Raw genomic sequence first — 27,993 nt, 5'->3', positions numbered from 1 at the left:
TCGCCAACTTCCATGCTTCTGTTTTCTTTCATGTTGTTTTCCCTATATGGAAAGCCCTTATAATTTGTCTTTCACTTCATAGTCCATCAACTCTTAAAAGAAGCTTAATCAGGTAAATTCTTCTGCTCTTGATCATTTCCATAAGCTACAGTCAAACTTCAAAATTCATATATATGTATGGATTTTTAAAACATTTCTGACAATAAATCATGTTGCTTTGCAATCAATCCTCAACTGTTTCTGCATATGTGTTGTTGTTTCTCCAACCTTTTACCTTTTAAACACTTTATTTTTTAGAGGAGTTTTAAATTCATAGTAAAATGGAGCAAGGAGCACAGAGAGCTCTCATATATCCTGTCTCTAACTTTTAATTGAACTCAATTTGAGGGCTGTCCTTATTTACAAAATATGAAATACTTCTTTAGCATCTAGTACAGTGGTAGAGTACCAGATGCTAAAGAAGTATTTCCCACTTTGTTGCAAAAGAGTTGGGATACAACTTGGTGACTAAACAACAGTGGTAGAAACACAGCTGGTTCTCAGTACATGATGGCTGATTGTTATACTAAAATGCTTTCTGATTTCCCATGGACATTTTCAAAAATCTTTCAAGAAAAATGATCACTTTAGGGTATCTTCCCCACCTTCCTACTCCCTTGGAGAACTTAACTCTTGCAAATCTCTCTGAAAGCAAAGATGATATTAAAAATATTTAATAATTAGTGTGGTACAGACACCAACCAAAAAAATCAGACAACAAAAAAGAGTCCTGAAAACTCTTGCTGGCCCCAAAAATGCTCCATTAGATTGTGGGAAGACCTCAGAGGTCCCAGACATGAGGCTATGATGATAGGGGTGAAACACGGGGCAGAAACTATCAGCCAAGTGGCATGGAAGTATTTAGATACTTTAACACTTGGTACAACTATATCAGGAGGTACAGACTGAATATCAGTTCTGCCAGTAAGTAAATTGGTAATCTGGATGTTATAATGACTATAGACTATATTATCCATAAGATGGACTTGTATTGATCATGAACAGTTTTGGATTTGGACAGCAATATGAGAACAGCAAGTCTCTGAAATGCAAAATGCAGACAAGAATAGGAAAGGGTCAGAAGCCAATGTCAAGGGTCAGCTGGGAGGTACAAGATTAGAGTACAAAAGGACTAGCAGGCCAAGACAAACATGGCAGACCCTATGTAAGTAACCAGGAGTCAGAGTTCAAGGTAAGGTAGGTTCAGCCAGGCAGAGAGTAAGGAAACACTAGGTAAAGATTGCAATAAACAGTTCTCTGCTGCTGCTGCTGCTAAGTCGCTTCAGTCATGTCCAACTCTGGGAAGCAGAAATGTATAAGCAACAAGGAGACTGGCAGCCAGACACTCTGTCCCTGAGCTGGAGATTTTCTTACTACGTGCTTCCTACTAGGGTTTCATCCCTCCCTGGTGGCTCAGACTGTAAAGAATCTTCTTGCAATGCAGGAGACCTGGGTTCGATCCCTGGGTCGGGAAGATCCTCTGGAGGAGGTAATGGCTTCCTACTATGGCAAGAAGCTATGTAAAAGCAGGTGCTATCTGCATATGAGGTTAGGTGAACCAGCTACAAAGCTTATCAGCAGGTCAGTCTGTTAGAGTGAGAAATATTATAGGTATGGGTCTTGGTAGAGTGATGATGCTTCTTACCAAAGGTACCAGGTTTGCTGGTAGCACATCACTGTACAGGCTACGAAGGGCAACAAAGACATTTAAAAGCAACTATGTCGGCCTTTATTGTTTAATTTCACACCCATTAAATATTTGGGGGTTTTAAAAATGTCTTGACATTCCTCCCATCAGAGGATGCAAAAAAAAAAAAACCCCAAAAAACCCAATTAACCAAAGAGTATTTTAAAAATATGTGGAGAGGCATTAGCTATCAACTTAGAAACAGCTTAGAGCAGGTCAAATAACCATTAGTGATGACAGAATAAAATTGAGAATTAGGAAAAATAACCAGTGACTTGCCTATTTAAAAATGAGTTTTGGAAATGGGGAGAGGCGTGACTTAATTGAAGGTGCATTGCTAAGGGAGAAAAGGTGACTGTTTTTCAGTTTTAAATAGTGTAATATATCATACACAACACCATAATTTGAGTTTACGAAGAACGTAATACTCTTTAGGTTATAAAAGTGACCTCCAGTGGGCAATAATGCTCTCAAATTTGTGACCGAGGGAACTATATTCTATTGATCGTCACTTTAAAAAGGTCTATATAGGCAACAGTTCTCCATTGTAACTTTCATATCCATTTAGCCAATTATACACATGCGGTATTTACTGCCTCAATAATGTATCTGGTTATAATTCACCAGTATGAAACTGTTAACAGAAAGGTTTTTAGGATATTTCCCCAACGATCTTCAAATCAACATCAAACATCTAGCCCTAGGAAGAGTTGGAATACTAAATTCCTACTTAAATAATTTAAAACTAGAATACTGAACTGAAAATTAAGGAACTACTGAAATGGAATATATATACAGGTCCAAAACAGAACAAAACTTATTAGGGAAAAAATTTAGGAAACACTTTGGGACCCTATTTGTCTCCTACGAGATCATAAACATGAAATTATCTTCAAAGAGATAAATCTGTTGTGAAACACTGAGCTACAGGTAAGGTGAAGTATAGAGCAAATGCTGCTGCTGCTAAGTTGCTTCAGTCGTGTCCGACTCTGCGCGACCCCATAGACGGCAGCCCACCAGGCTACGCCGTCCCTGGGATTCTCCAGGCAAGAATACTGGAGTGGGTTGCCATTTCCTTCTCCAGTGCATGAAAGGGAAAAGTGAAAGCAAAGTCGCTCAGTCGTGTCCGACTCTTAGTGACCCCATGGACTGCAGCCTACCAGGCTCCTCCATCCATGGGATTTTCCAGGCAAGAGTACTGGAGTGGGGTGCGATTGCCTTCTCCAATAGAGCAAATAACCACGTTGAAAATTTTTTTTCTTGGTGCAACTGGAAAAAGTCATGTTTTGTAAAACTTAAAATTTCACACTCTCTGTTAATGAAAATAGTTGTTATTCATCACTACAGGGGGCTTCCCAGGTGGTGCTAGTGGTAAAGAACCTGCTTGTCAGTGCGGGAGACTTAAGAGATGGGGGTTTGATCCCTGGGTCACGAAGATCTCCTGGAGGAGCAGGGCATGGCAACCCATTCCAGTATTCTTGCCTGGAGAATTCCATGGACAGAGGAGCTTGGTGGGCTAAAGTCCACGTGGTCACAAAGAGTCGGATACAACTGAAGCAACTTAGCATGCATGCATCATTTCAAGAAAAAAAAAGGAGAAGGAAAACAATAAGGTAAACTCGTGGGTTTTGACTATAGTCCAAAATTATTTTATGCATTAAGTTGATAAGTCACTTGTGCATCCAATATGACGATATATATAACCTCTTGGAAATGTGGTCATGATGCACTAAGCATAAATAAAATTATGAGTCAGTTATAAAATGTATGGGCTTCTCTCGTGGCTCAGCTGTTAAAGAATCTGCCTGCAATGTGGGAGACCTGGGTTTGATCCCTGGGTTGGGAAGATCCCCTGGAGAAGGGAAAAGCTACCCACTCCAGAATTCTGGCCTGGAGAATTCCATGGACTATACAGACCATGGGGTTGCAAAGAGTTGGACATGACTGAGTGACTTTCACTTTCATTTTCACATATTATAAAATGTATAATATTCAATCTTCCCACTACCTTCCCCTGTAACTGATTGTTGGTTATGGAAACTGGTTATATATTTGAAAGGAAGAGATGAAAGATCATTATGGAAACAACAGAATATTCTCTATTACTTAAAACAGACACAAAACTCAGTTAAGAAGCATTTCTAAATGGGATTTCAAAAAGGACACAAAAGTAACCTTTGCTACCAGTAAACTTTCTTTCAATGCTTCAATGAATACTGATGAATAAAGATAATTATTTTTCCCTTAGCGAATTAAACTGCTTTCTATTATAAATAAATCCAAAATTCACAACCAAATCTAACTGTATTATAATATAGGCAACATTTTCAGTAAAATGACATGCTTCTGAAAGAGAATGAACTCTGAATGACCATGTTTACAGTAACATTTGACACAAAATTCAAAAAGTGCATGCCTGATGTTTCTTCCTTCTAGTTCGGGGATTAGATCAACAAACTTTCTATAAAGGAGAGGACAGTAAATATTTCAGGTGTTGTAGGCAAAAGGTCTCTGTTGTGATTACTCGTTTCTGCTGTTGTAGTGAAAGTGGTCATAAACAATACCTGAACACGTGAGCGTGACTGTATTCCAATAAAACTTACTAACATTAGAATTCCATGTAGTTTTCATATCTCATGAAATGTGTGTACAAATGTGTTAGTGGCTCAGTTGTGTCTTTTTGTGACCCCGTGGATGGTAGCCCACCAAGCTCCTCTATCCATGGAATTCTCCAGGCAAGAATACTCGAGTTGGTAACCATTTGTTTCTCCAGGGGATCTTTTCAAGCCGGGGATTGAACCTGTGTCTTTTGCATTGCAGGCGGATTCTTTACCATCTGAGCCACCAAGGAAGCTCCCATCTCATGAAATATTAATCTTCTTTCGATTTTTTCCCCAAAATTTCAAAGTCTAAAAGTCATTCTCAGTTCAGGGGGTAGGCTGGATTTGGCCCATGAGCTGTAGTTTCCTGATTCCTGTTCTAGTCCATTAAGTAATAACTACCCAGTGATAAGAAGCTTTACCTGGTGACCTTCCCTCCTGAAATATTTTTTGAAGATATGACTGAATATGTAACTATGTGTGATGACAGATGTTTACTAAACTTGTGGTAATCTTTTCACAATATATACATATATCAAACCATTATGTTGTATACCTAAAACTAATACAATGTTATATTTCAATTATATCTCAATTCAAAGACAAACAGCTAAAAAACAAAACCGGAAGCAACTTGTGGACACAGCGAGGAAAGGAGAGGGTGGGATGAACTGGCAGAGTAGCACTGACGTATACACACCACCATATGTAAAACAGAGAGCTAGGAGGAAGCTGCTGTATAACACAGGGAGCTCGGTTTGGTACTCTGTGATAACCTAGAGGGGTGGGATTGTGTAAGCAGGAGAAAGGCTCAAGATGGACAGGATACATGTATACTTAGAGCTGATTTACACTGATGTAAGCACAAACCAACACAACATTGTAAAACAATTCAGTTCAGTTCAGTTCAGTCGCTCAGTCGTGTCTGACTCTCTGCGACCCCATGAATTGCAGCACGCCAGGCCTCTCTGTCCATCACCAACTCCCGGAGTCTACCCAAACCCATGTTCATCGAGTCGGTGATGCCATCCAACCATCTCATCCTCTGTCGTCCCCTTCTCCTCCCGCCCCCAATCCTACCCAGCATCAGGGTCTTTTCCAATGAGTCAACCCTTCGCATGAGGTGGCCAAAGTATTGGAGCTTCAGCTTCAACATCAGATCTTCCAGTGAACACCCAGGATTGATCTCTTTAAGGATGGATTGATTGGATCTCCTTGCAGTCCAAGGGACTCTCAAGAGTCTTCTCCAACACCACAGTTCAAAAGCATCAATTCTGCGGCGCTCAGCTTTCTTCACCGTCCAACTCTCACATCCATACATGACCACTGGAAAAACCATAGCCTTGACTAGACGGACTTTTGTTGGCAAAGTAATGTCTCTGCTTTTAAACATGCTATCTAGCTTGGCCATAACCTTCCTTCCAAGGAGTAAGCATCTTTTAATTTCATGGCTGCAGTCACCATCAGCAGTGATTCTGGAGCCCAAAAAAGTAAAGTCTGACACTGTTTCCACTGTTTCCCCATCTATTTCCCATGGAGTGATGGGACCAGATGCCATGATCTTAGTTTTCTGAACGTTGAGCTTTAAGCCAACTTTTTTCACTCTTCTCCTTCATCAAGAGGCTCTTTAGTTCTTCTTCACTTTCTGCCATAAGGGTGGTGTCATCCGCATATCTGAGGTTATTGATATTTCTCCCGGCAATCTTGATTCCAGCTTGTGTTTCTTCCAGCCCAGCGTTTCTCATGATGTACTCTGCATATAAGTTAAATAAGCAGGGTGACAATATACAGCCTTGACGTACTCCTTTTCCTATTTGCAACCAGTCTGTTGTTCCACGTCCAGTTCTAACTGTTGCTTCCTGACCTGCATACAGGTTTCTCAAGAGACAGGTCAGGTGGTCTGGTATTCCCATCTCTTTCAGAATTTTCCACAGTTTATTGTGATCCACACAGTCAAAGGCTTTGGCATAGTCAATAAAGCAGAAATAGATGTTTTTCTGGAACTCTCTTGCTTTTTCAATGATCCAGCGGATATTGGCAATTTGATCTCTGGTTCCTCTGCCTTTTCTAAAACCAGCTTGAACATCTGGAAGTTCACGGTTCACGTATTGCTGAAGCCTGGCTTGGAGAATTTTGAGCATTACTTTACTAGCATGTGAGATGAGTGCAATTGTGCGGTAGTTTGAGCATTCTTTGGCATTGCCTTTCTTTGGGATTGGAATGAAAACTGACCTTTTCCAGTCCTGTGGCCACTGCTGAGTTTTCCAAATTTGCTGGCATATCGAGTGCAGCACTTTCACAGCATCACCTTTGAGGATCTGAAATAGCTCAACTGGAATTCCATCACCTCCACTAGCTTTGTTCGTAGTGATGCTTTCTAAGGCCCACTTGACTTCACATTCCAGGATGTCTGGCTCTAGGTGAGTGATCACACCATCATGATTATCTGGGTCGTGAAGATCTTTTTTGTACAGTTCTTCTGTGTATTCTTGCCACCTCTTCTTAATATCTTCTGCTTCTGTTAGGTCCATACCATTTCTGTCCTTTATCGAGCCTATCTTTGCATGAAATGTTCCTTTGGCATCTCTAATTTTCTTGAAGAGGTCTCTAGTCTTTCCCAATCTGTTGTTTTCCTCTATTTGTTTGCACTGATCGCTGAGGAAGGCTTTCTTATCTCTCCTTGCTATTCTTTGGAACTCTGCATTCAGATGAGAATATCTTTCCTTTCTCCTTTGCTTTTCGCTTCTCTTCTCTTCCCAGCTATCTGTAAGGCCTCCTCAGACAGCCATTTTGCTTTTTTGCATTTCTTTTCCATGGGGATTTTCTTGATCCCTGTCTCCTGTACAATGTCATGAACCTCTGTCCATAGTTCATCAGGCACTCTGTCTATCAGGTCTAGTCCCTTAAATCTATTTCTCACTTCCACTGTATACTCATAAGGGATTTGATCTAGGTCATACCTGAATGGTCTAGTGGTTTTCCCTATTTTCTTCAATTTAAGTCTGAATTTGGCAATAAGCAGTTCATGATCCGAGCCACAGTCTGCTCCTGGTCTTGTTTTTGCTGACTGTATAGAGCTTCTCCATCTTTGGCTGCAAAGAATATAATCAATCTGATTTCGGTGTTGACCATCTAGTGATGTCCATGTGTAGAGTCTTCTCTTGTGTTGTTGGAATAGGGTGTTTGCTATTACCAGTGCGTTCTCGTGGCAAAACTCTATTAGCCTTTGCCCTGCTTCATTCTGTACTCCAAGGCCAAACTTGCCTGTTACGCCAGGTGTTTCTTGACTTCCTACTTTTGCATTCCAGTCCCCTATAATGAAAAGGACATCTTTTTTGGCGGCCGAGGGCCTAGGCCAGGCCGGGGGCCGGAGGCAGCGGCCGACAGGGGCTAGGCCGGGCCGGGGGCCGGGGGCAGCAGCTGACAGGGCCTAGGCCGGGCCGGGGGCTGGGGGCCGGGGGCGGCAGCCGAGAGGGGCTAGGCCAGGCCGGGGGCTAGGGCCGGCGGCGGCGGTGGCGGCGGCAAGAGGAATTACCCAAGGCCCAAGGTAAGAGAAACCCAAGTAAGACGGTAAGTGTTGCGAGAGGGCATCAGAGGGCAGACACACTACTAAAACTACAGAAAACTAGCTAATCTGATCACACGGACCACAGCCTTGTCTATCTCAATGAAACTAAGCCATGCCGTGTGGGGCCACCCAAGACGGATGGGTCATGGTGGAGAGGTCTGACAGATTGTGGTCCACTGGAGAAGGGCATGGCAAACCACTTCAGTATTCTTGCCTTGAGAACCCCATGAACAGTATGAAAAGGCAAAAGGATAGGACACTGAAAGATGAACTCCCCAGGTCAGTAGGTGCCCAATATGCTAATGGAGATCAGTGGAGAAATAACTCCAGAAAGAATGATGGGATGGAGCCAAAGCAAAAACGATACCCAACTGTGGATGTGACTGGTGATAGACGCAAAGTCCGATGTTGTAAAGAGCAATATTGCATAGGAACCTGGAATGTTAGGTCCATGAATCAAGGCAAACTGGAAGTGGTCAAACAGGAGATGGCAAGAGTGAACGTTGACATTCTAGGAATCAGCGAACTAAGATGGACTGGAATGGGTGAATTTAACTCAGATGACCATTATATCTACTACTATGGGCAAGAATCCCTTAGAAGAAATGGAGTAGCCATCATGGTCAACAAAAGAGCCCGAAATGCAGTACTTGGATGCAATCTCAAAAATGACAGAATGATCTCTGTTCGTTTCCAAGGCAAACCATTCAATATCACGGTAATCCAAGTCTATGCCCCGACCAGTAACACCGAAGAAGCTGAAGTTGAACGGTTCTATGAAGACCTACAAGACCTTCTAGAACTAACACCCCCAAAAAAAGATGTAAAACAATTACCCTCCAATTAAAAATAAATAAGCAAAATTTAAAAATAAAGAAAAAAAATTGCTATTCGAACTACTGGACTAATTACCAACATACAAAACATAAAGAAAAAACATGTAATTGAATGCCTTAACTATAAGATATATTTGTGTAAAATGGGAATTTTATATTGCAAATGAAAAGCCAGCAGAAGAAATTTTATTCCTATAATCATGGGATAAGTTTCAGATGCAAGAAATATCTTGAAATACAAAAACAACAAATATGAAAGCACTTTCCCAAAACAAACATTAAGACTGATGTGTCTTTTTAGTATCTCTCTCAGCATCCTATTTCATAAAAAATAAACAAAAATCAAGTTTCGTGTTGAGTTTTGGCAGCTCCAGAACCTCCTAGAAGCTGCCAAAGGCAGTGTTTCTACCTTCTCTTTCAAAACTCTCTAGTCCTCGGCACTGTGGTTTGATAGTGGAGTAAGTGAAAAAGTGAAGTTCAAAACTTATACCGAGTCCATGTAATGCAAAGAAAACCATAACCCTATTGCAGGTATGTCTAGGGTAATGCAGTGAGGCCTGCTATTACACAATGTCAGTCTTTTAAGTGTCCTTTATAGTAATACAAAGCCCTGTTTGTCTTGGGAAATTGTGTTTCAAACCTATGAAGTCCGTGCTTCTTTATATTTAGAGGGATGCAATCCTCCATGACACTATTCAGTGAATATTGACTTAAATGGTGTCTATACTCAGTTGTGTCCAACTCTTTGTGACCCCATGGACTGTAGCCCACCCGGCTCCTCTGTCTACAGGATTCTCCAGGCAAGAATACTGGAGTGGGTTGCCGTTTCCTTCCCTAGGAGATCTTTCTGACCCAGGGATCGACCTGTGTCTCCTGCACTGGCAGGCGGATTCTTTACCACTGAGCCACCTGAGAAGCCCTACTGATGTGTGTATTACTTTGTGAAACGCTAGAACCAGAAAGCAGTGTTGGAACTTTTAAAAAGTAATCTAGACACTGAGAAGGATGTACTCAGGTTAGAGAAATTCAAAGTTACAAATAGATCAGTAAAGAAATTAATGGAGATCTATGATGGATTCCCAAAGACAGTTACATGTATTCAGATTATTTAGATACTCTGAGGTCACATTTGGAGGGCCTCAAGATGCTTTCATAAAATATGTACCTATAAAGCCACCACCAGAGGAAACAACCTGGGCCAAACATTCTATTTCTCTCATCATTTCTATCAAATGAATCCTACCAAATCCAAGTCGTTCTAAATTTTCTCAGAAATTCATTTCCATGCTATAAATACATATTGAGTGCCTCCTAAGTGGGCTTCCCCAGTGGCTCAGTGGTAAAGAATCTGCCTTCAATGCAGCAGCCACAGGAGATTTGGGTTTGATCCCTGGCTCAGGAAGATGCCCTGGAGGAGAAAATGGCTGCCCACTCCAGTATTCTTGCCTGGAGAATCCCATGGACAGAGGAGCCTGGTGGGCTTCCCTGGTGGCTCAGACAGTAAAGAATTTGCCTGCCAATGTGGGAGACCCAGGTTCAAACCCTGGGTTGGGAAGATCCCTCGGAGAAGGGAATGACTGAGCACTCCAGTACGCTTGCCTGGAGAATTCAATGGACAGAGGAGCCTGCTGGGCTACAGTCCAGGGGCCACAAAGAGTTGGACATGACTGAGCAACTAACACTATCAGTTTTATCATGCCTCCTAAGTGCCAGAGCAAAGTCACAGGCAATACTCAGGCAAAGAAGACACCACCCTGGACCTCAGTGCTCAGTGGAGTACACCGATAAGGAAAAAAATAATGGGAAAATCATTTCATCAATGTAACAGTGGGATGATGTAAAAAGTAGGTTTAGTTTCTCCAAATAAGCTATACAAATGGCCAACAAACACATGAAAAAAATGTTGCTCATTATTAGAGAAAGGCAAATCAGAACCACAGTGATGTATCACCTCACACCGGTCAGAATGGCCATCATCAAAAAAATCTATCAAACAATAAATGTTGGAGAGGGTGTGGAGAAAAGGGAACCCTATTGCACTGTTGGTGGGAATATAAATTGATACAACCACTATGGAGAAAAGTAGGGAGATTTCTTTAAAAACTAGGAATAAAACTACCTCATGACTTGGCAATCCCACTACTGGGCATATACCCTGAGAAAATCATAACTGAAAAAGACAGTGTATCCCCAGTGTTCATCGCAGCACTATTTCCAATAGCCAGGACATGGAAGCAACCTAGATGTCCATCAACAGATGAATGGATAAAGAAGTTGTGGTACATATATACAATGGAATATTACTCGGTCAAAAAAAGCAATGAATTTGAGGCAGTTGTAGTGAGGTGGATGAACTTCAAGTATGTTATACAGAATGAAGTAAATCAGAAAGAGAAAAACAAATTATAACAACACATATATATGGAATCTAGAAAAATGGTACTGATGAACCTATTTGCAGGGCAGGAACAGAGATGCAGACACAGAGAACAGACTTTTGTACACAGTGGCAGAAGGAGAGGGTGGGACAAATTGAGAGAGTAGCATTGAAACGTATATATTACCAGACGTGAAACAGATAGCCAGTGGGGAGCTGCTGCATAAAACAGGGAAGTGATAATCCTCCAATTGAAAATTTTCAAAAAAAGTAGGTTTGGGGAAGGCTTATTGACTGGAGTGACGTGTTGGCTGGATCTAATGGCTATAACAAAATCTCTCTTATAAGCAAGGAGCAAATGGCCCCAGCAGAGGAAACAGTGCAAAAAAGACAGATACAAGAGAGCAGGCGATGCGGTAACAAATGTTCCAAGACATAAAGTGTGGGTACAACTTAGGCACATGGAGAACGGTCAAGGGTGAGACTGGAGACACAGGCAAGGACCGAGTCATAATGCCCTTGGAGTTCATCCTTTCTAACACACTGAGCACTTGGAAGAAGCTAGTCCAAAATGGGATGTATAAAAAAATATGAAATCTCTCAATAGTTTAAAAAGTTGATTGCAGGTTGAAGTGATAATTTAGATATATTGGGTTAAATAAAAAAATATTATGAAGATTAAACTTATCAGTTTCTTTTTAGTTTTTAAGTGGGTCTACTAGAAAACTGTAAATTATTTATGTGGCATTTTATCCCTCATGTAATAGTCCTTGTGGTTGATTCCTCAATAACCCTTTCACTTCAGGCATTTAAACTAGCAGTGATCTCTTTTCTCTTGCCAGTGACTAGTTTAGATGTGAGCATGTCACCAACACAATCCAGGCCTGAGCTGGGAAGGAAAGATGGCAGGAGGAGTTCCAGCTACAGATATCTTTGCCCCAGAAAGGAGACAGATGGAGATCAGAACTCTTTTTTCTTTTTCCCTAAGATGTGACTATATGACCAGTGACACAGAGAACCACTGTGGCCATCTTTCCATGATACGGGGGATAAAGCAGAGGATGGCAGAGTTTATAAATGAAGTAAAACCCAAACCCCTGTTGACATCATTGAGCAGCTTTATCAACCAACCTTGGAGTTCACCCTTCCTTTGAACTTCCTGTTATGTGAGATAACAAGATTTTTTATTATTTAAGCCAAAATGAGTCAGTTTTTCTGTTAGTTGTGGCCAAAAGCATCTTAGCTAATACACTCCATTAGACTAAAGGGCCAGGAAGTATGTGTATTATCATTTAGGACTCTCTAGGACTACAAAATTCTGTACATAGTCTACAGTGTGATAGTATGATTGGTGGGATAGCATATACTTAGATAGTATGTGTCAAGTATTTTTCTCTTTTAATTTTACATTACCATACAACTCTAAGACATTATGACACAATTACTCAAGTGAGTGTGTGAGTGTGAAAGTCGCTCAGTTGTGTCCAACTCTTTGGGACCCCATGCACTATATAGTCCATGGAACTCTCCAGGCCAGAATACTGGAGTGGGTAGTCTTTCCCTTCTCCAGGGCATCTTCCCAACCACGGATTCTTTACCAACTGAGCTATCAGGGAAGCCCCGATTACTCAAAGAGACCTGTAATTAATAGTTCAAAAGAACTATGAATAGGATTTAATCAAAAGTAGAAGAAAATACTCTTAAGATTTGTAAATTCTCAGTTTAATGGCTGCCCTTTCGTTGAGAAGTCTGCCTTGAATTGTAGTCAAAGCACATGTATTGAGAACAACTACGTTTGATTTTACTAACCTGGGCATAAACCCTCAAAGGCAATATAGCAAGTGAAATAAGTAAGCAAATGGTACAGTTTCTACCTCATTAAATTATCAGAAGAATTAAACAAATAATGTTAAGTCAGGTCTAGCACAGTATCTAGTACACGGTAAACACATTATATATAAATCTGGTTATTGTTCAAACTACTAGTAACCCATGGGGAGCAGGAAGGGAGGAGAGGCAAGCTGGGGTTAAGGGATGAGGAGGTACTAACTATTATACATAAAATAAATAAGCTAAAAGGATATATAGTATAAAACAGAGAATATAGCTAATGTTTTATAAAAACAATAAATGGAGTATAACTTTAAAAACTGTGAATCATTTTGTTGTACACTTGAAACTACACCTCAATTTTTTAAAAAAAGAAAATAAATTTGGCTTGTGTTCCTTTTCTCTTGTAAAATCATTGATTTGTAAGATTCTAAGTAATGTGTTAAACATGCATTGCCATTTGCTCTGTAAGATAATCTCACTTAGTGGTGATGACTAGAGGTCAGTTTACAGCAAATACAAGCAGGCAGGTTACACTGTATTGGGTAGTTAGTGCTTCGTTAGGTGGTTGATTTATTAGCTCATTCTTTTAGTTATACAAAGTAAGTGAGTTTCAGAGCTAATCTGAAAAAATTAAGGTAGGCAGTGGTAACACTGTTAACCCGAAATTAAGCTACAGTATTTTGACTAATCTTGCTTACCCAGTATTTGTGAAATTGCTGAGATTAATAATGAGTCTGAATGAAAATGAATAAACAGAAAATATACAGATAAGTAAGGAAGTTTATGATTTTGAGGCTGCAATAGAAGGTGACTGATGTAATTCAAAGAGACAGAGAGGGAGAGGTACTCAGTAACATTTTGGAATGATATATAAAGATGAAGAAGGGTATCAGGCCAGGAGAGAGGACAGATAGCATCTTCTGAGTTATACCAAGACAGGATATTCTAAAAATCTTTCTGCAGTATTATTTTTGCTTTTACTAATATACACTCTACAATATAAATTTAATTTCCAAATAGGATATTCTGAAAAATACTGACCAAAATCTTCACTAGCTCAATCTTAACAAATAAATGCTTTTTTTAAAATTTGACTTATGAATAAGGATGATGGTCCTTGAAATCACCATATGATCTATAAATTTAAATTTTTGCAAGATGACTGGCCCAGAGAGGACTATAATAAGTTACCTAGCTTATTATAAGGAATTTTAAGGCAGTTATCTTTGGATGATCCAGTATCCAGTGCAGGATTCCTACATAGTTGTTAACAAATGTTTCTAAAACAAAACTCAACACCTATAAATTTAAACTATATTTATATTCTGGACAATTAAACATTCTAAACTAATGTGAATGTATAATATCACATTTCTTATGGTGAATAAGGCAAATACATGTAGAACATTCTCACCCAAACAGGTGGGGACCTCGAGGCAGACACCGCCCTGAGTGAGGCTGTCGGATGAGAATTCAGAGTTTACAAGTGGGAAACACTGGCTTACAGACCCTTTCCCTAAAGTTAGGAGCCGGCTAAGACGAGTTTTTGGAGACTAATAATTATTCTAAGAGGCCTTAATCAACCACTGGTATTCAGAGGAGCTCTAATCCAGGCTATTAGTGAAACACAGCACGTTCCCAAGGTGGATCCAACACTCAGAGAACATAGGAAGGGGATGACATCCTTCCACATTTCCCTGGGATCAATACCACATGAGTAACTGATAAAATAATGAGTCTGAGGTTTTTTAAAGTTAGGTTTATTGAGGTGTAATCTGCATATAGTAAAATTTACCCCTTTGAGTGTACAGTCCTGTGAATTTGACAAATGTATACAGACGAGCTTCTATTACTACAATCAAGATACAGTACATCTCAATCACCCCCCAAAACTTCCCCATGACGACACATGGTCAATCCCCCCCACCACGGTCAATCACTCGCCATCCTCTGCAACAATCGATGTATTTTCTATCCCTATAGTTTTACCTTTTCCAGAACATCACATATACACCTACAGAACGTAGCCTTTTGAGTCTAGTTTCTTTCATCTATTATGATGCAACTGGCCACAAGGCCAGTGAGACTGGGACCGAGTGAAAAGGAGAGTAGCAGGATTTGAAACTGGAGAGGTAGTGGGGCCACATCACGTAGGAACTTGGGAGGCCATAACAAAAGTTTTGGGTTTACAACAGGTATGATGAGAAGCCAATGGAAGTTTTTGAGCAGCTGAGCAATATGATCTGATTATCTTAAAAATAATTTTGGTCAGCCAGTTTAGAGACTACTGTAGTGGTCTGGATTAAAAATGCTAATGACTTAAACTAGAATGGTAATGCTAGAGGTGGTGAAAAGTGTTCAGATTGGAGATGTAATTTAGAGGAAGACAAGTTAGGACTGGATGTAGCACGTGAAGGGGAGAGAGGAGGCAAGGATGCTTCAAGGGGCGTGGCCTGAACAACGAGGTAGATGGTCATTTACCAGGAGGGATAGAAGAGAAAGGAGATAAAAGATAAAAAGAGGGAAGAACAGGCTTGGGATGGGGGAAAGGAAGAATTAAGAGCTCTGTACAATTGGACATCACCAGCATATAGATACTGAATCTCTTCCCCGACTATTTTGCATATCTATACTGACCTTGATAGAGAATTTCACTTACTGTTCCCCATCCTGTTACTCTTGGTACAGTGAGGGGAATGGACTGGTATACCACACATGCAGTTTCCACTTTACTGGGTCTCTAGAGTTACATTTTTTTTTTATTAAGAAGACAAGCTGTAAACTCTACTCAGTATTCTGTAATAATCTATGTGGGAATAGAATCTAAGAAAGAGCAGATATATGTATATATATAACTGATTCATTTTGCTGCACAGTGGAAACTAATACAACATTGTAAATCAACTATACTACAATAGAAATTAATTTTTAAAAATGAGGTATCACAGTGAGCAAAGTCTGTACTAAGATACTTGATGATGCTGGCAGTGTCAACCTAAAACAAATACTTGGAGCTCCAATACCCACAAAAGATGGAGGAGGAGGAGGAGAAGGAGGTGAGCTATAAAGGTTCAAGGCCACAGACTTCTTCCATTTCTCACCCTCATTTTCTATATACATAAGAACAATCTGAGTTTCCTAGGAAGGACTGCTGCTAAATTTTACATATTCTCCTTTTTTCCCCAAATACTTATTCTCTTGTTCAGTTGCAGTGGTTCAGATGAATTAAGAATAGAAAACACTTATTAAATAATAGTAATTTCTCTTGCTTTAAAGTACTGTCCTGTTTTCTAGCATTAAAAAAAAGAAAACACAGAACAAAACAGGTTAAAAAGCATTCAGTGGCCCATCTTTTCACCTGGTGAGTTGGAGCCTACACTTTTGGTATGGTAAGGGAGTAACTTTTGCTCAGACAGACCGTTGGTATGAGGAAATGGCAACACAATGTAGAAAAGCCAGAAGACGTGAAGCAGAGGTTTACTCTGTGTCTGCTCTCCTCTAGGAGCCCAATTACCCAAGCACAAGGCAGGGGCACTGATCACACCACCACCCCCACTTTGCACCTCTGAGGCCACCAAAGCAGAGTGTTTGATAAACAGGATGGTCATTCTAGTCATGGATCCATTTATGCATCCATCTATCCACCCATCCACCCATGACGTATTGCCTAGAAGTCTTTTTTTTTTCATCTTAAAATTTCATGGAAATTTGTCACCTGTAATGCAGTTGTATTTCCTTTAGTATAAAAATCTCTTTATTTACTTACCATTGAGTAACTAACATTCCAGATAAATGTAGAATAAGACCACTGTGTATAGTTGTGGGGGCTGTACACTACACACCTTGATTGGGAGGGCATTTGCACTGTAGTTACTGTGGATTTGTCTATTATGACAATTTTCTATTGGATACTTCGAGTCAGAGGTGTCTTTTTTTTTTTCTAATTTGTAAAAATGCCTTACAGGCTAACTGTAGCCCTGGCACTTGGTATATATATCCACATATATGGACTTGGTACAAGCCTGAACCAGCCTCATTATTTGACTCATGAGGAAGCCAAATTCCAGAGGTGAAGAGACAAGGTCCCACAGCTAGTTCACAGCAATGCTGGGTTTGATCCCAGTCTCCATTCCCAGTCCAATACTCTTTTTATAGCAACAAGCTACCTCTGCTAACAGTGAGCTGCTCTTCTCAAGTGTGTGGGTTTCTGAGAATGCTTTTATTTATTTGCTTTGCCTAAGGAGAGACCTTTGTAGGATGGTTATCTCATGCTGCTGTTGCCCTTTGTTTTTTGGCATGAGTGAGTATATAGAGTTGGATAAGCAGCAGATAGACTTCTTGCCAATTATTCAGAGGGTGAAGGTGCTGGAGTGTGTGCTCCGTAAGAGCAGGAACCATGTCTACCATTCATACCATGCATCTGTGGCACCCGACATATAGCTCAGCTGCAGTTTTACACAGGGAAACAAAAAACATTCCATTATCTAGGTCAGACCCTGTGCCTCCAAGCCCTGCTGCAGTCTCTTCTGCAGCTGGAGCTAACATGAGTGCTGAACTCTGAGAAGTGATGGCGAGACCTCTTAGCTGCTTCCCAGATTGGCATGCTATTATCTGTTAATGACTGGCTGGGCTCATTCAACCAAGAGCATGAAGATCACTTAGAGCATTGTAAAATGGCAGCACTGGAATGAATCTTGCAAGTTAACCAACTCAACTCCCTCACTTAGCATCCCTGGAAACAGAGTCCCAAAGAGATGACAGTATTCACCCAGGCTGCTGTAGCAGCTTATGTATGCTGTGGTTAGTAACGAACACTCAGATTAGTTACAATTCGATTATTGCTCCTTCCGGAACACCACAATGCCTTGTCCCCAATCAATGATGACTGGAAATCCATAATGTCAGGGACATGATGAACTAGAGAGGTATGCCCTTAGGAATGTTTTTCTTAGGTCTTGTTTGGGCTGGACAATAAACCATGTATTTGAGAAGATAACACTATTATGCTCTTTTATTCTTTTCATGCAAGGATACTACTCAGAAAAGAAGAGTCAGGCAAGACTATTAGAACTTTACTGAGAAAAGGATATGAAAGTGTGTTATGAATGTTCTGCATGAAAATGGTTAATTTAAAAAGCACAGCTGGTTAGTCATACAGTAAGCTCTATATGTCTATTTATTTTGACTCCAAACTAGAAATTCTATGACCTAGATCATTAGTTTAATCTCATGGTTATTTTATTTGAAAATATGTATTATAAACAGGATGCATTCTCAAGCTGCTGTCTAAACAATCAAAAGCATTAGTCTTTTCAGAAAATACACTTTTCAGATTTTTAGCTTTATTTCAGAACTAAACTTTTAAAAGTAAAAATAACACTGGAACGTCATTTTAATAATATCCCAAGTTATGAGAATAAATGGATGGTTATAAAACTTTACCCAGTTATTTTATATAGTCTGTAACATGAAACTCTCTTCAATAGAACTAAGTCATAAATATCTTAGTGAGTTTATCATAGTGAGATTCCAGTGTTATCTATATTGTGTTGCTGACCCTTCTTTCAATATGTAATTATTAAAAATAAAAATAACATAGGGCCATTACTTCTTCCTTATAAGAGAATTTTATATTTAATAAAGAATCACAAACCAGAAGTCCAAAATAATTTATATCTCCTAAGATACCAGGTTACCAACACACACACATACACACACACCCACAATTTTGATTTCTCAAAAGTCTAGTTAGGTGGCACTAGTGGCTGATATATTAGGGTAAGCAAAGCTGTATATGTGCACATAGCTTCCACTTTGATGGTCTGGGATGTCTTAGCTGGGCCATAGCACAGCAAAATGGTAGTGGCACATTATCTGGTCATGGCTGGCTTCAGTGCAGCTTCCAATAGCATGGAAGGTCATCTGCACAGGGGCTAATGTCAGACAGGTCACACACTCTTTGCCACTCTGTCTATCACAGTAGTGTACCTATAACAGAACACACGCAAGCTGCTGAATGCCACCAGTAAGAAGGAGCCAGATGCAATCGGTCCTTTGCAAAGGTTCTAGCTTTCAAAAAGAAATTCATGTAACTTATGCAGAACACAATTGAAATATTTAAAACCTTATTGGGACTCGAAGATCTATGGAGACTATTAATTTTAATTAATATATTAATATTCTTTAAAAGAGTATTAGGAGATGCTTTGCAGAGTGCTCTACATTAGTACAGCCAGAAGAAAAATTCACAACTAAATGCTACACTCATCTTTTTTGTCCAACTTTTCATAATGCATAACGGACTCCAGGGTCAGCATAAGTCAAGTTCATTTGAATCAAATAAAATTTTGTCAACCTGAATTTCCTCATCTTTGACTCTATGTGTGTGTGACTGCCACTTGATTGGTCTGACATTCTTCTATTTCTACATTATAGTCCCTATAAAACCACTGTTATACACACACACACACACATACATATATATATATGTGTGTATGTATCTCAGTATACCATGTTCTGTTTGGAATTTTGACATTACAATCAAAATGAATTAAATTGAAATGACTTATAATGTACAGACCAAAATAAAGTTACTATATTATTTTTCTTTTAATTGAATACAACCAACCATTATTAAAACCATGTGTAAGACACTCTATGAGAGGTAAGGTATGAGGGGTGGGCATAGGGGAATGTGAGTCCATCTGCCCAATGGAAAAATTTCCATCCTTCCATTTATCTACTTTCAAAAAAGTTCTATCAAGCAGTGTTTAATTCTAAGCTAATAAAGCAAAAATAGTGTTGCTTTTGTGATAAATTATATATATACATATATATATACACACACACACACATATAATATGGGTCTGACAGAAAATGATGCTATAAAACCCTCATCTAATGGTCTAGTAACATTTTTAAACCAGTAAGATTGTTAAGATTCGCCATTAGTGTCCCTTAAGGCAGGGAAACTTGCTGGAATCTATAAAAAGTAGTTTAGGGTTCAAATCAAGTCAATATACAAAGCTGTGTTTCCAAAGCACTCTAAAGATTTTGTTATAAAAATATTTTTTTCCAAATTAACTTTAGGGAAAAGGGTTTGATGACAGTTTGAATTCACTGTACCTCCTGAGCAAATTAGAAGTTCACTCAGTGTATGAGTTCAAGACTGTGGGCCTGCTGTTCACTGTGCAGCAGTGAAATATGAGGGGGGAAAATGAAACTTAACACATAACAGGTTTATGCAACAGTCAACCAGTGGTGACACTATGATAGCTACAGCTCACAACCATTTATGGTGTAGTTACAATATTATGTCTGATACAGTGCTCTCATAAAACATGCTTTCTAAAATAAAATATAATCACCTCTCGACATCAACTGAAAGACTATATGAAAGGCAAGACACTCTCCTAAATACCCAAATTGATAGTTAACATGCTCATACGTCAGCCAACTTACTGCAGCTTTATTTTTCTCTTCTAGAGAAATGAAAATTAGGAAGGACATAAAGAACACAAGACAATTCCAGTCAAAAAATAAATGTCAAACTTCATTTCCATCGGTGCTTGGATACTAGGACTGAAAGATTTAACTTTTCTTCTAATTCACCGTGAGCCTACATAACCTGTAAAATATTAGACATCCTGCAAACACTGAATATTGGTAGAACAATACATGTAGGACTCAATGAAAAAGAGTCTCAGCAGAAGCCAAAGGGCTACTCAGGCCAAGCAAAGTGACATCTACCAAGAACAAGGTTAGGGGCATGGACCCCTGGTAAACTCCAAAGGAAACATGGCTGCCCTTCAGGGACAGAGGGAGCTGGGAAAATCATGTAGTATTTTACAATAACTATAGATGGAGTATTCAGAAAACTAAGATCATGGCATCTGGTCCCATCACTTCATGGCAAATAGATGGGGAAACAGTGAGAGACTTCATTTTTTTTTTTTTTTTGCAGATGGTGATTGCAGCCATGAAATTAAAAGATGCTTACTCCTTGGAAGGAAAGTTATGACCAACCTAGACAGCATATTAAAAAGCAGAGACATTACTTTGCCAACAAAGGTCCATCCAGTCAAGGCTATGGTTTTTGCAGTAGTCACGTATGGATGTGAGAGTTGGACTATAAAGAAAGCTGAGCACCAAAGAATTGATGCTTTTGAACTGTGGTGTTGAAGAAGACTCTTGAGAGTCCCTTGGACTGCAAGGAGATCCAACCAGTCCATCCTAAAGGAGATCAGTCCCGGGTGTTCACTGGAAGGTCTGATGTTGAAGCTGAAACTCCAATACTTTGGCCACCTGATGCGAAGAGCTGACTCATTTGAAAAGACTCTGATGCTGGGTAAGACTGAGGGCAGGAGGAGAAGGGGACAAGAGAGGATGAGATGGTTGGATGGCATCACTGACTCAATGGACACGAGTTTGGGTGGACTCCGGGAGTTGGTGTTGGACAGGGAGGCCTGGCGTGCTATAGCTATGGGGTCGCAAAGAGTCGGACACAACTGAGCAACTGGACTAAACAGAATAGATGGGAGTATAACTTTTAGAAATTGTGAATCACCAAATTGCACACCTGCAACTTACATAATATTGCACAGCAACTATACTTCAACAAAGAAAAAAAAAAGTGAACATCATCTACATGGAAACCAGTAATGGATGAAACTAGGCTAAGTGTTAGCCTCCTCTAGTCCCTCCCCTCCCCTAGTCCATCTGCAGGGCTTCCATCAGAGGAGTGACCAGGCCTGAAACAGAGGTAGAATGTAGAGGAACATGTCTCAGAAGCAGATCAAGTCTCCAGCCCACCAACCACAAATATTCAAAGGTGCTGGAGTATGAAGAAGACAAGAAGAAATCACCGTATACCCTCCCTCCCCTATGCGTCTTGAGCCAAAACAGATGGCTGGCGGGGGCAGGGGTGGGGGGGCCATGAGCTTGTAGTTTTACAGTGAACTGCAGTAAATTTTTCAAAACTAAAGGTGACCAGAAAACCATGGGATTTGCCAAATATAAAAAGAAACACAAATGAGAGATATGACAGATTATGGGGAAAAGTGGTGGCTGGAGAAATAAAATCATTCCATGTTTATACCCTCACTGCACTGAGACTGCCCCCTCCAAACAGATAACAATATGTAAAAAATATATATATAGGAAACTACTGCTTGAGGACACGATTTCAAATTAAATAAAAAGTTACAATATACAGAAAAAGGGCCTTAAGAAAGAATCATATTTTATATAATCAATCACTAATAAAACAAGTTGGATATGGCTCTTCAGTTATTTATTCTCTTCCTGGATATAGAAACATCAGAGTTCATAAAACTGTAAATTTCTAAAGGAGAATAATGTATGAATGACATTTTAAAATTCATCTTTCTAACTCTAAAAATGCTTCTGATGATTCAAAGCATCAGCAGAAACCAGGAATCTTAGAACTCTAGGCTAAAATAATTAGGGTAATAATATTCCACTGCATTGTACAATGTACAAATCTTCAGGATTGATGGGTGAAATATTTCTGCTACAACAAAACAGTTGTTTCTACAAATGTGGCCCTAAAATTTCCAATATACAATGATAATATTCCAGTGTCATAGATCTTGATTTTGATCAAAGAAAAATAAATAAAGATAATTTTAGAAAACTACAGAAGTCATCTCCTATGTTTATTTAAGATTTAGTGTTTATGAATCATATCATTTTGCTATCTTTTGTATTCTAAAATGTACACAACTCATCTTGATTCTTACATTGTTGTAGCACTAGTTCTGGATTTATAACACCATTGACCCCAGCAAATTGACATTTTGTTTCTTTCTCTTGGGCTTACAAAAAATATTCCACTAAAAATAATGGGTCAGAAATTCCAATATGTGCAAATTAAATAATGTAGCTTCCTTTGAAATTTGCCAATCTATAATAATTTTTATGTTAAAATAAGTTTCCTAGTTTGATTTGTAATCGCATAAACCCAGATGAGATGCTATAATTGTGCATTCTGTTAACAATTTCCGCCAGCCTAGAGATTTCTTCTTCTTGAAAGGAGAAGTGATTTGTGTCTGAGACTATTCAGATAACTTAAGAAATAAAGAATTCAAAGCTCAATTTGTGATATGTTTAAATGGCAAATCCTGATTTGATTTGAATATATATCCTCATTCCTTAAAACAAATGAAATAAGGAAAAATACTATAAGCTATCAAATAACTTACATAAAAAGCTAGGTATGTGAATTTTTTCATGCCCTTCTGAAAACATGAGGGGCCATTCAAATGAAAAATTTTAATTCTATAACCCCTACCTCTAAAAAAAGTTGAATCAATGTTTCTTGCAGAGGTTGAGAAATTCCCTAATGTCCGACTACTATTTTACTAATCTCATCAGGGAACTGGTTAACTGCTTGTCTGTTACATATTTTTAATGGTCACCTGCTGTGGGCCAAAAATGAAGAGAGTGTAAAAAAGGTCGATGTTTAAAGAAAGCTGCTCAATAGATCGTTAAGATAAAGGTCTGTACATTGAGGTCTGATAATTAACGTCATCACTGTGTCAAGAAAACATGTTTGATGAGCACACCTCCCATTCATGAGTTTACTCCACAGCAGCAGGCAGAGATCACATTGTAGCTATTGCCTCTAAGGAGGGGTGAAGACAGCAAAGAGCTGAAGGGTGGCAATTTAGTACTAGATCTTAGAATACTCCAAACATGCTTGATTCTTGCAGAGTCTGCACACTAGCCGTATCTTTATTAACATGAAAATCAACATATTCTTGGCAAAGCATAAAACAATACTCCTTGATAAATATTACTCTAATAAGTAAATTGGTAATAAACATTTCTTAACTACTCTTTTTTTTTTTTTTTTGCGGGGCGTGCTTCTCAGGTGCCCCAGTAGTAAAGAATCCTCCTGCCACTGCAGGAGACGCAGGTTTGATCCCAGGGTCTGGAAGATCCCTTACAGAAGGAAATGGCAACCGACTCCAGTATTCTTGCCTGGGAAATCTCATGAACAGAAGAGAGGAACCTGGTGGGGTATAGTCCATGAGGTCGCAAAAGAGTTGGACACAGCTTAGTAACTAAACAACAGTAAATACATTTTTAGATGACTTGAGAACATGTAAATCATCTTAGTTATCTGGGTGCTTTCCTGGTGACTCAGAAGGTAAAGAATCCACCTGTAAGGCAGGAGACCTAGGTTTGATCCCTGGGTCAGGATGATCCCCTGGAGAACGGAATGGCAACCTACTCCAGTATTCTTGCCTAGACAACTCCATGGACAGAGGAGCCTGGCAGGCTACAGTTCATGAGGCCGCAAAGAGTTGGACAAGACTGAACAACAAACACTTTCACTTTCCCAGGTAGTAATACAAATTCACACTGTTATCTATTTATAACTAATGAATGTATAAGTGATAAATAAAAGAAGTTCCCCCAGGAAAAGTACTTAGAATGATGCCTGACTCATGGTTACCATTAAAATAAATAACAGATATTATTAGAATAACACATCCCATAATAATGTTAAAAATTAAGATATGACATGATGTATAATTATGAAGAATAATATTACATTAGGATAATGTCTGTAATTGATTTTCCCTAAAGCTTATTTCCTCAATTCTTTTCATAACTAAAGTCAAGTCCTTTATAACTAAAATGTAAACATATATTTAACATGCTCAGTCATGTACCAGTGTTTTAGCTGGATGAGTAATCTGTTTTACTCTGCATACAATATGCTTGTCACATTAATGCCGCTAAAGGGATAAGTGAATGAATGAAATCACATTATCCAGACTGAGCCTCAACCTGTAATTATCTTTTCTCTCTTTTGGAAATTCTATGCTTAGGAAAAGCTTTGAAAATTACATGGCTTTATTTGGTATACAAAATCTAGCAATGATGTACAGATTTATTTCTAGTATAAAGTCACAGAAAAAAAACTGTCTAACAAATGCAACAACAGATGTGTTCTCAGTATTGTTAAGGAATATAATTGCATTCTTACTTTAAGTGGTGAGTTTGTACATGCCACAAATCCTAAATCTTTGTTCACTGCTTTTCTGCTTCATTGACTATGCCAGTGAAGGTCTAAGGAGGCAGCCAATTAATATACAAATTATACATACACACACAGAATTACTTTAGTTTTACATTTCCATCAAAACAAAACACTAAATAATTTTTAACACTCAATTACACATCTACCAGAAAAGAAGTTCCTCTCTTATGTAGTTTGTACTCAGGCTTTGATGCACTCACACACACCCATTTACATATGTAAAACAAGCTACATGAAAATCTACAGGCTTTGCAGAGAAATAACTTTTTAATAAGGAAAACTTTCTCTAAGGTCAAAGGAAAATAAGTTATATAGGCACTCTGTATACCCTGATGCTGGGAAAGTTTTAAGGCAAAAGGAGAAGGGGTGGCAGAGGATGAGACGGTAGATAGCATCACCAATTCAATGGACATGAATTTGAGCAAACTCCAAGAGACAGGGGAGGACAGAGGAGCCTGGCAGGCTATAGTCCATGGGGTTACAAAGAGTCAGACACGACTTAGCAACTGAACAACAATACTACCAAAGTCAAACATGAAAAATCTTCTCCTAAGAGGGCCAAGCAATCCTCCTACTCTTCATGTATGAGAATTCCGCCATATTGACTATCAGTTCAAAAAACAGGTATCAAAGACAAGACTTAACAAATCTTTTCATTATATACTGGTTTAATTCACATGTGTGTGGGTGTGTGCTCAGTCACGTCCGACTCTGTGACCCCATGGACTATAGCCCACCAGGTTCCTCTGTCCATGGAATTTTTCCATGTAAGAATACTGGAGTGGGTTGCCATTTCCTCCTCCAGGGGATCTTCCTGACCCAGAGATCGAATACGTCTCTTGCATCTCCTGTACTGGCAGGCAGATTCTTTACCACCAGCAACAATTGGGAATTCATAATGGTATTTAATATGGTTTATAAAAATATTGGGACATTTTCTTTCTACTCAGGAATTACAGGTTTTAGAAACATACTATAGTTGTATTTATGAAAAGACCATTTATGACTTCTGCTTCCAAACAAGATGGAACAGATTTACTTTTCCCTTTTCTTTTTGCTAAGTGTAAGTAAATTCCCTTGGTATATACATAAAACAAACATGAGGCCTTAGAAAGGAACAGAGAAGGAGCAAGACCAGGAAGGGAATTAGGGATTTCAAGACCCAAGAAACAACACAGCAGTGAATTCCTGGCTTTTCTTTTTGTCTTATTTATCCTGGACTGCGGAGAAGGCAATGGCACCCCACTCCAGTACTCTTGTCTGGAAAATCCCATGGATGGAGGAGCCTGGTAGGCTACAGTCCATGGGGTCGCCAAGAGTCGGACACGACTGAGCGACTTCACTTTCACTTTTCCCTTTCATGTACTGGAGAGGGAAATGGCAACCCACTCCAGTATTCTTGCCTGGAGAATCCCAGGGACGGCGGAGCCTGGAGGGCTGTTGTCTATGGGGTTGCACAGAGTCGGACACGACTGAAGCGACTTAGCAGCAGCTTAGCAGCATCCTGGACTGGGTGCTTTAGAATAGCTAGAATAGCTAGCATCCTAGAAATGCCAGTGGGTATAGAGGAGAAAAGCCCCAAGAAACTCTGCTCTCTCCAACCAAAGAGCCAGAAAAGTAATAACTTGAGAAAGAGAGAAAATGTTTAGATGATAGCTGCCCTCTCCAGTCAAACATCATGGAAAAAATTGGCACACCCCCACACTGACATCCCCATCAGCAGTTGGGAAGCCTAGACTTCTGCTCTTGCCAGACTGGAATGAGGTAACCCAATTCCCCTACTGGGGTGATGATAAGACATAGAAGGCTAAAACGGGAGTCAAGACTTTCATGCCTGCTGGATTCATGGGCTTTTGAACTTTATCTGGTGATGGGAGGCACCCTACTCCTTCTCACTGGTGTAATATCAGGAGGGGCATAGTGGAGGGTCAGGACTTTTACCTGACCCTATAATTATCCATCTATAACCAGTCCCCTTCCTCCCACCAGGTTGTCAAGACAGAAAATGAGCTTCTATCCATAGCTGGTAGTAAAAAGGGAGCCTATACCCTATTTGGCACACTGCCAGAGGACGCTTACTGAAACAGAAGATTTAAATAAGATACAGAGACATATTATACCCAAAATGTCCAGGATTCAATAGAAAATCATTCATTATATCAAGAACCAGGATAATCTCACCTTGAATGAGAAAAGATAATCATGAGATGTCAACACGAAGACAACACTGACTTATCTGGCAAATGTTTTAAAGTTGCCATCATAAAAACGCTTCAAAAAGCAATTATACACACACCTGAAACAAATGAGAAAATACATATAATTTCACCAAAGAAACAGAAGATATAAGAGGAACAAAACAGAAGTTTTAGAACCTGAAAACCAAGAGTCAAAAACTCAGTGGATGGGGCTTAACAACAGGATAGAGAGAACGGAGGAAAGAATCAGTGAATTTAAGATAGAAAAATATAAATCCCCCAATCTGTACAACAGAGAGAAAACAAGTTGAGAAAAAATGAATACAGCCTCAAAAAATGTGTGGGACCATAACAAAAGATCTAATATTTGTGTCCTCAGAGTCCCAGAAGGACAAGGACTGGCAGATCAGATGAAAACTGGGGGTATAGGGGGAATGCTACAAGCTAGGAAATGCAAAGGATGGGCTCCAAAGTCTGAGCCTACACTCAGCCCTAAATAATTAGGCAGGCATGGGAAGACTGCAAGAGGAAAAGCTGCAGCTGGAAACTGAAAGAACTAACTGAAAATGTCAGCTGAGGGATATCACCAAAGCAGAGGCAAAGCTTGCAGTTTTAGTCCAAGCAACTTAACTGAGCACTAGACCAAAAAGAAAAACAATAATCTAAGGAAGAAAAGATGATCCAGAGTTAGTATACTATCCACAATGTGCATCTTTCAAACAAAAATTACAGACATGCATAGACACGGAAATGAAGCACACTGATAAATAAGGTGGTCAATA

The 27,993-nt window shown here is 39.4% G+C and overlaps 1 protein-coding gene across 39 annotated transcripts in view; it reads right to left on the bottom strand.

Moving 5' to 3' along the window:
* Nucleotides 1-27,993, bottom strand: part of STAU2 (staufen double-stranded RNA binding protein 2) — a 333,314-nt gene that overhangs the window by 100,194 nt on the left and 205,127 nt on the right. The window contains exon 15 of one of the 39 annotated variants that reach the window (XM_081501587.1): nucleotides 18,791-18,928. The exons of the other annotated variants lie outside the window; for them this stretch is intronic. Within the exon in view, the coding sequence (XP_081357713.1) occupies nucleotides 18,791-18,928 (138 nt within the window). The remainder of the gene's footprint in view (nucleotides 1-18,790; nucleotides 18,929-27,993) is intronic. 39 annotated transcript variants of the gene reach the window in all.

This window comes from Giraffa tippelskirchi, chromosome 6 (assembly GCF_054371585.1).
Source record: "Giraffa tippelskirchi isolate mGirTip1 chromosome 6, T2T-mGirTip1v1.2.pri, whole genome shotgun sequence".
NCBI classification, from domain to species: domain Eukaryota; kingdom Metazoa; phylum Chordata; class Mammalia; order Artiodactyla; family Giraffidae; genus Giraffa; species Giraffa tippelskirchi.
The sequence above is the reverse complement of the archived record's forward strand: the minus strand, read 5'-3'. Positions and strand labels throughout refer to the sequence as shown.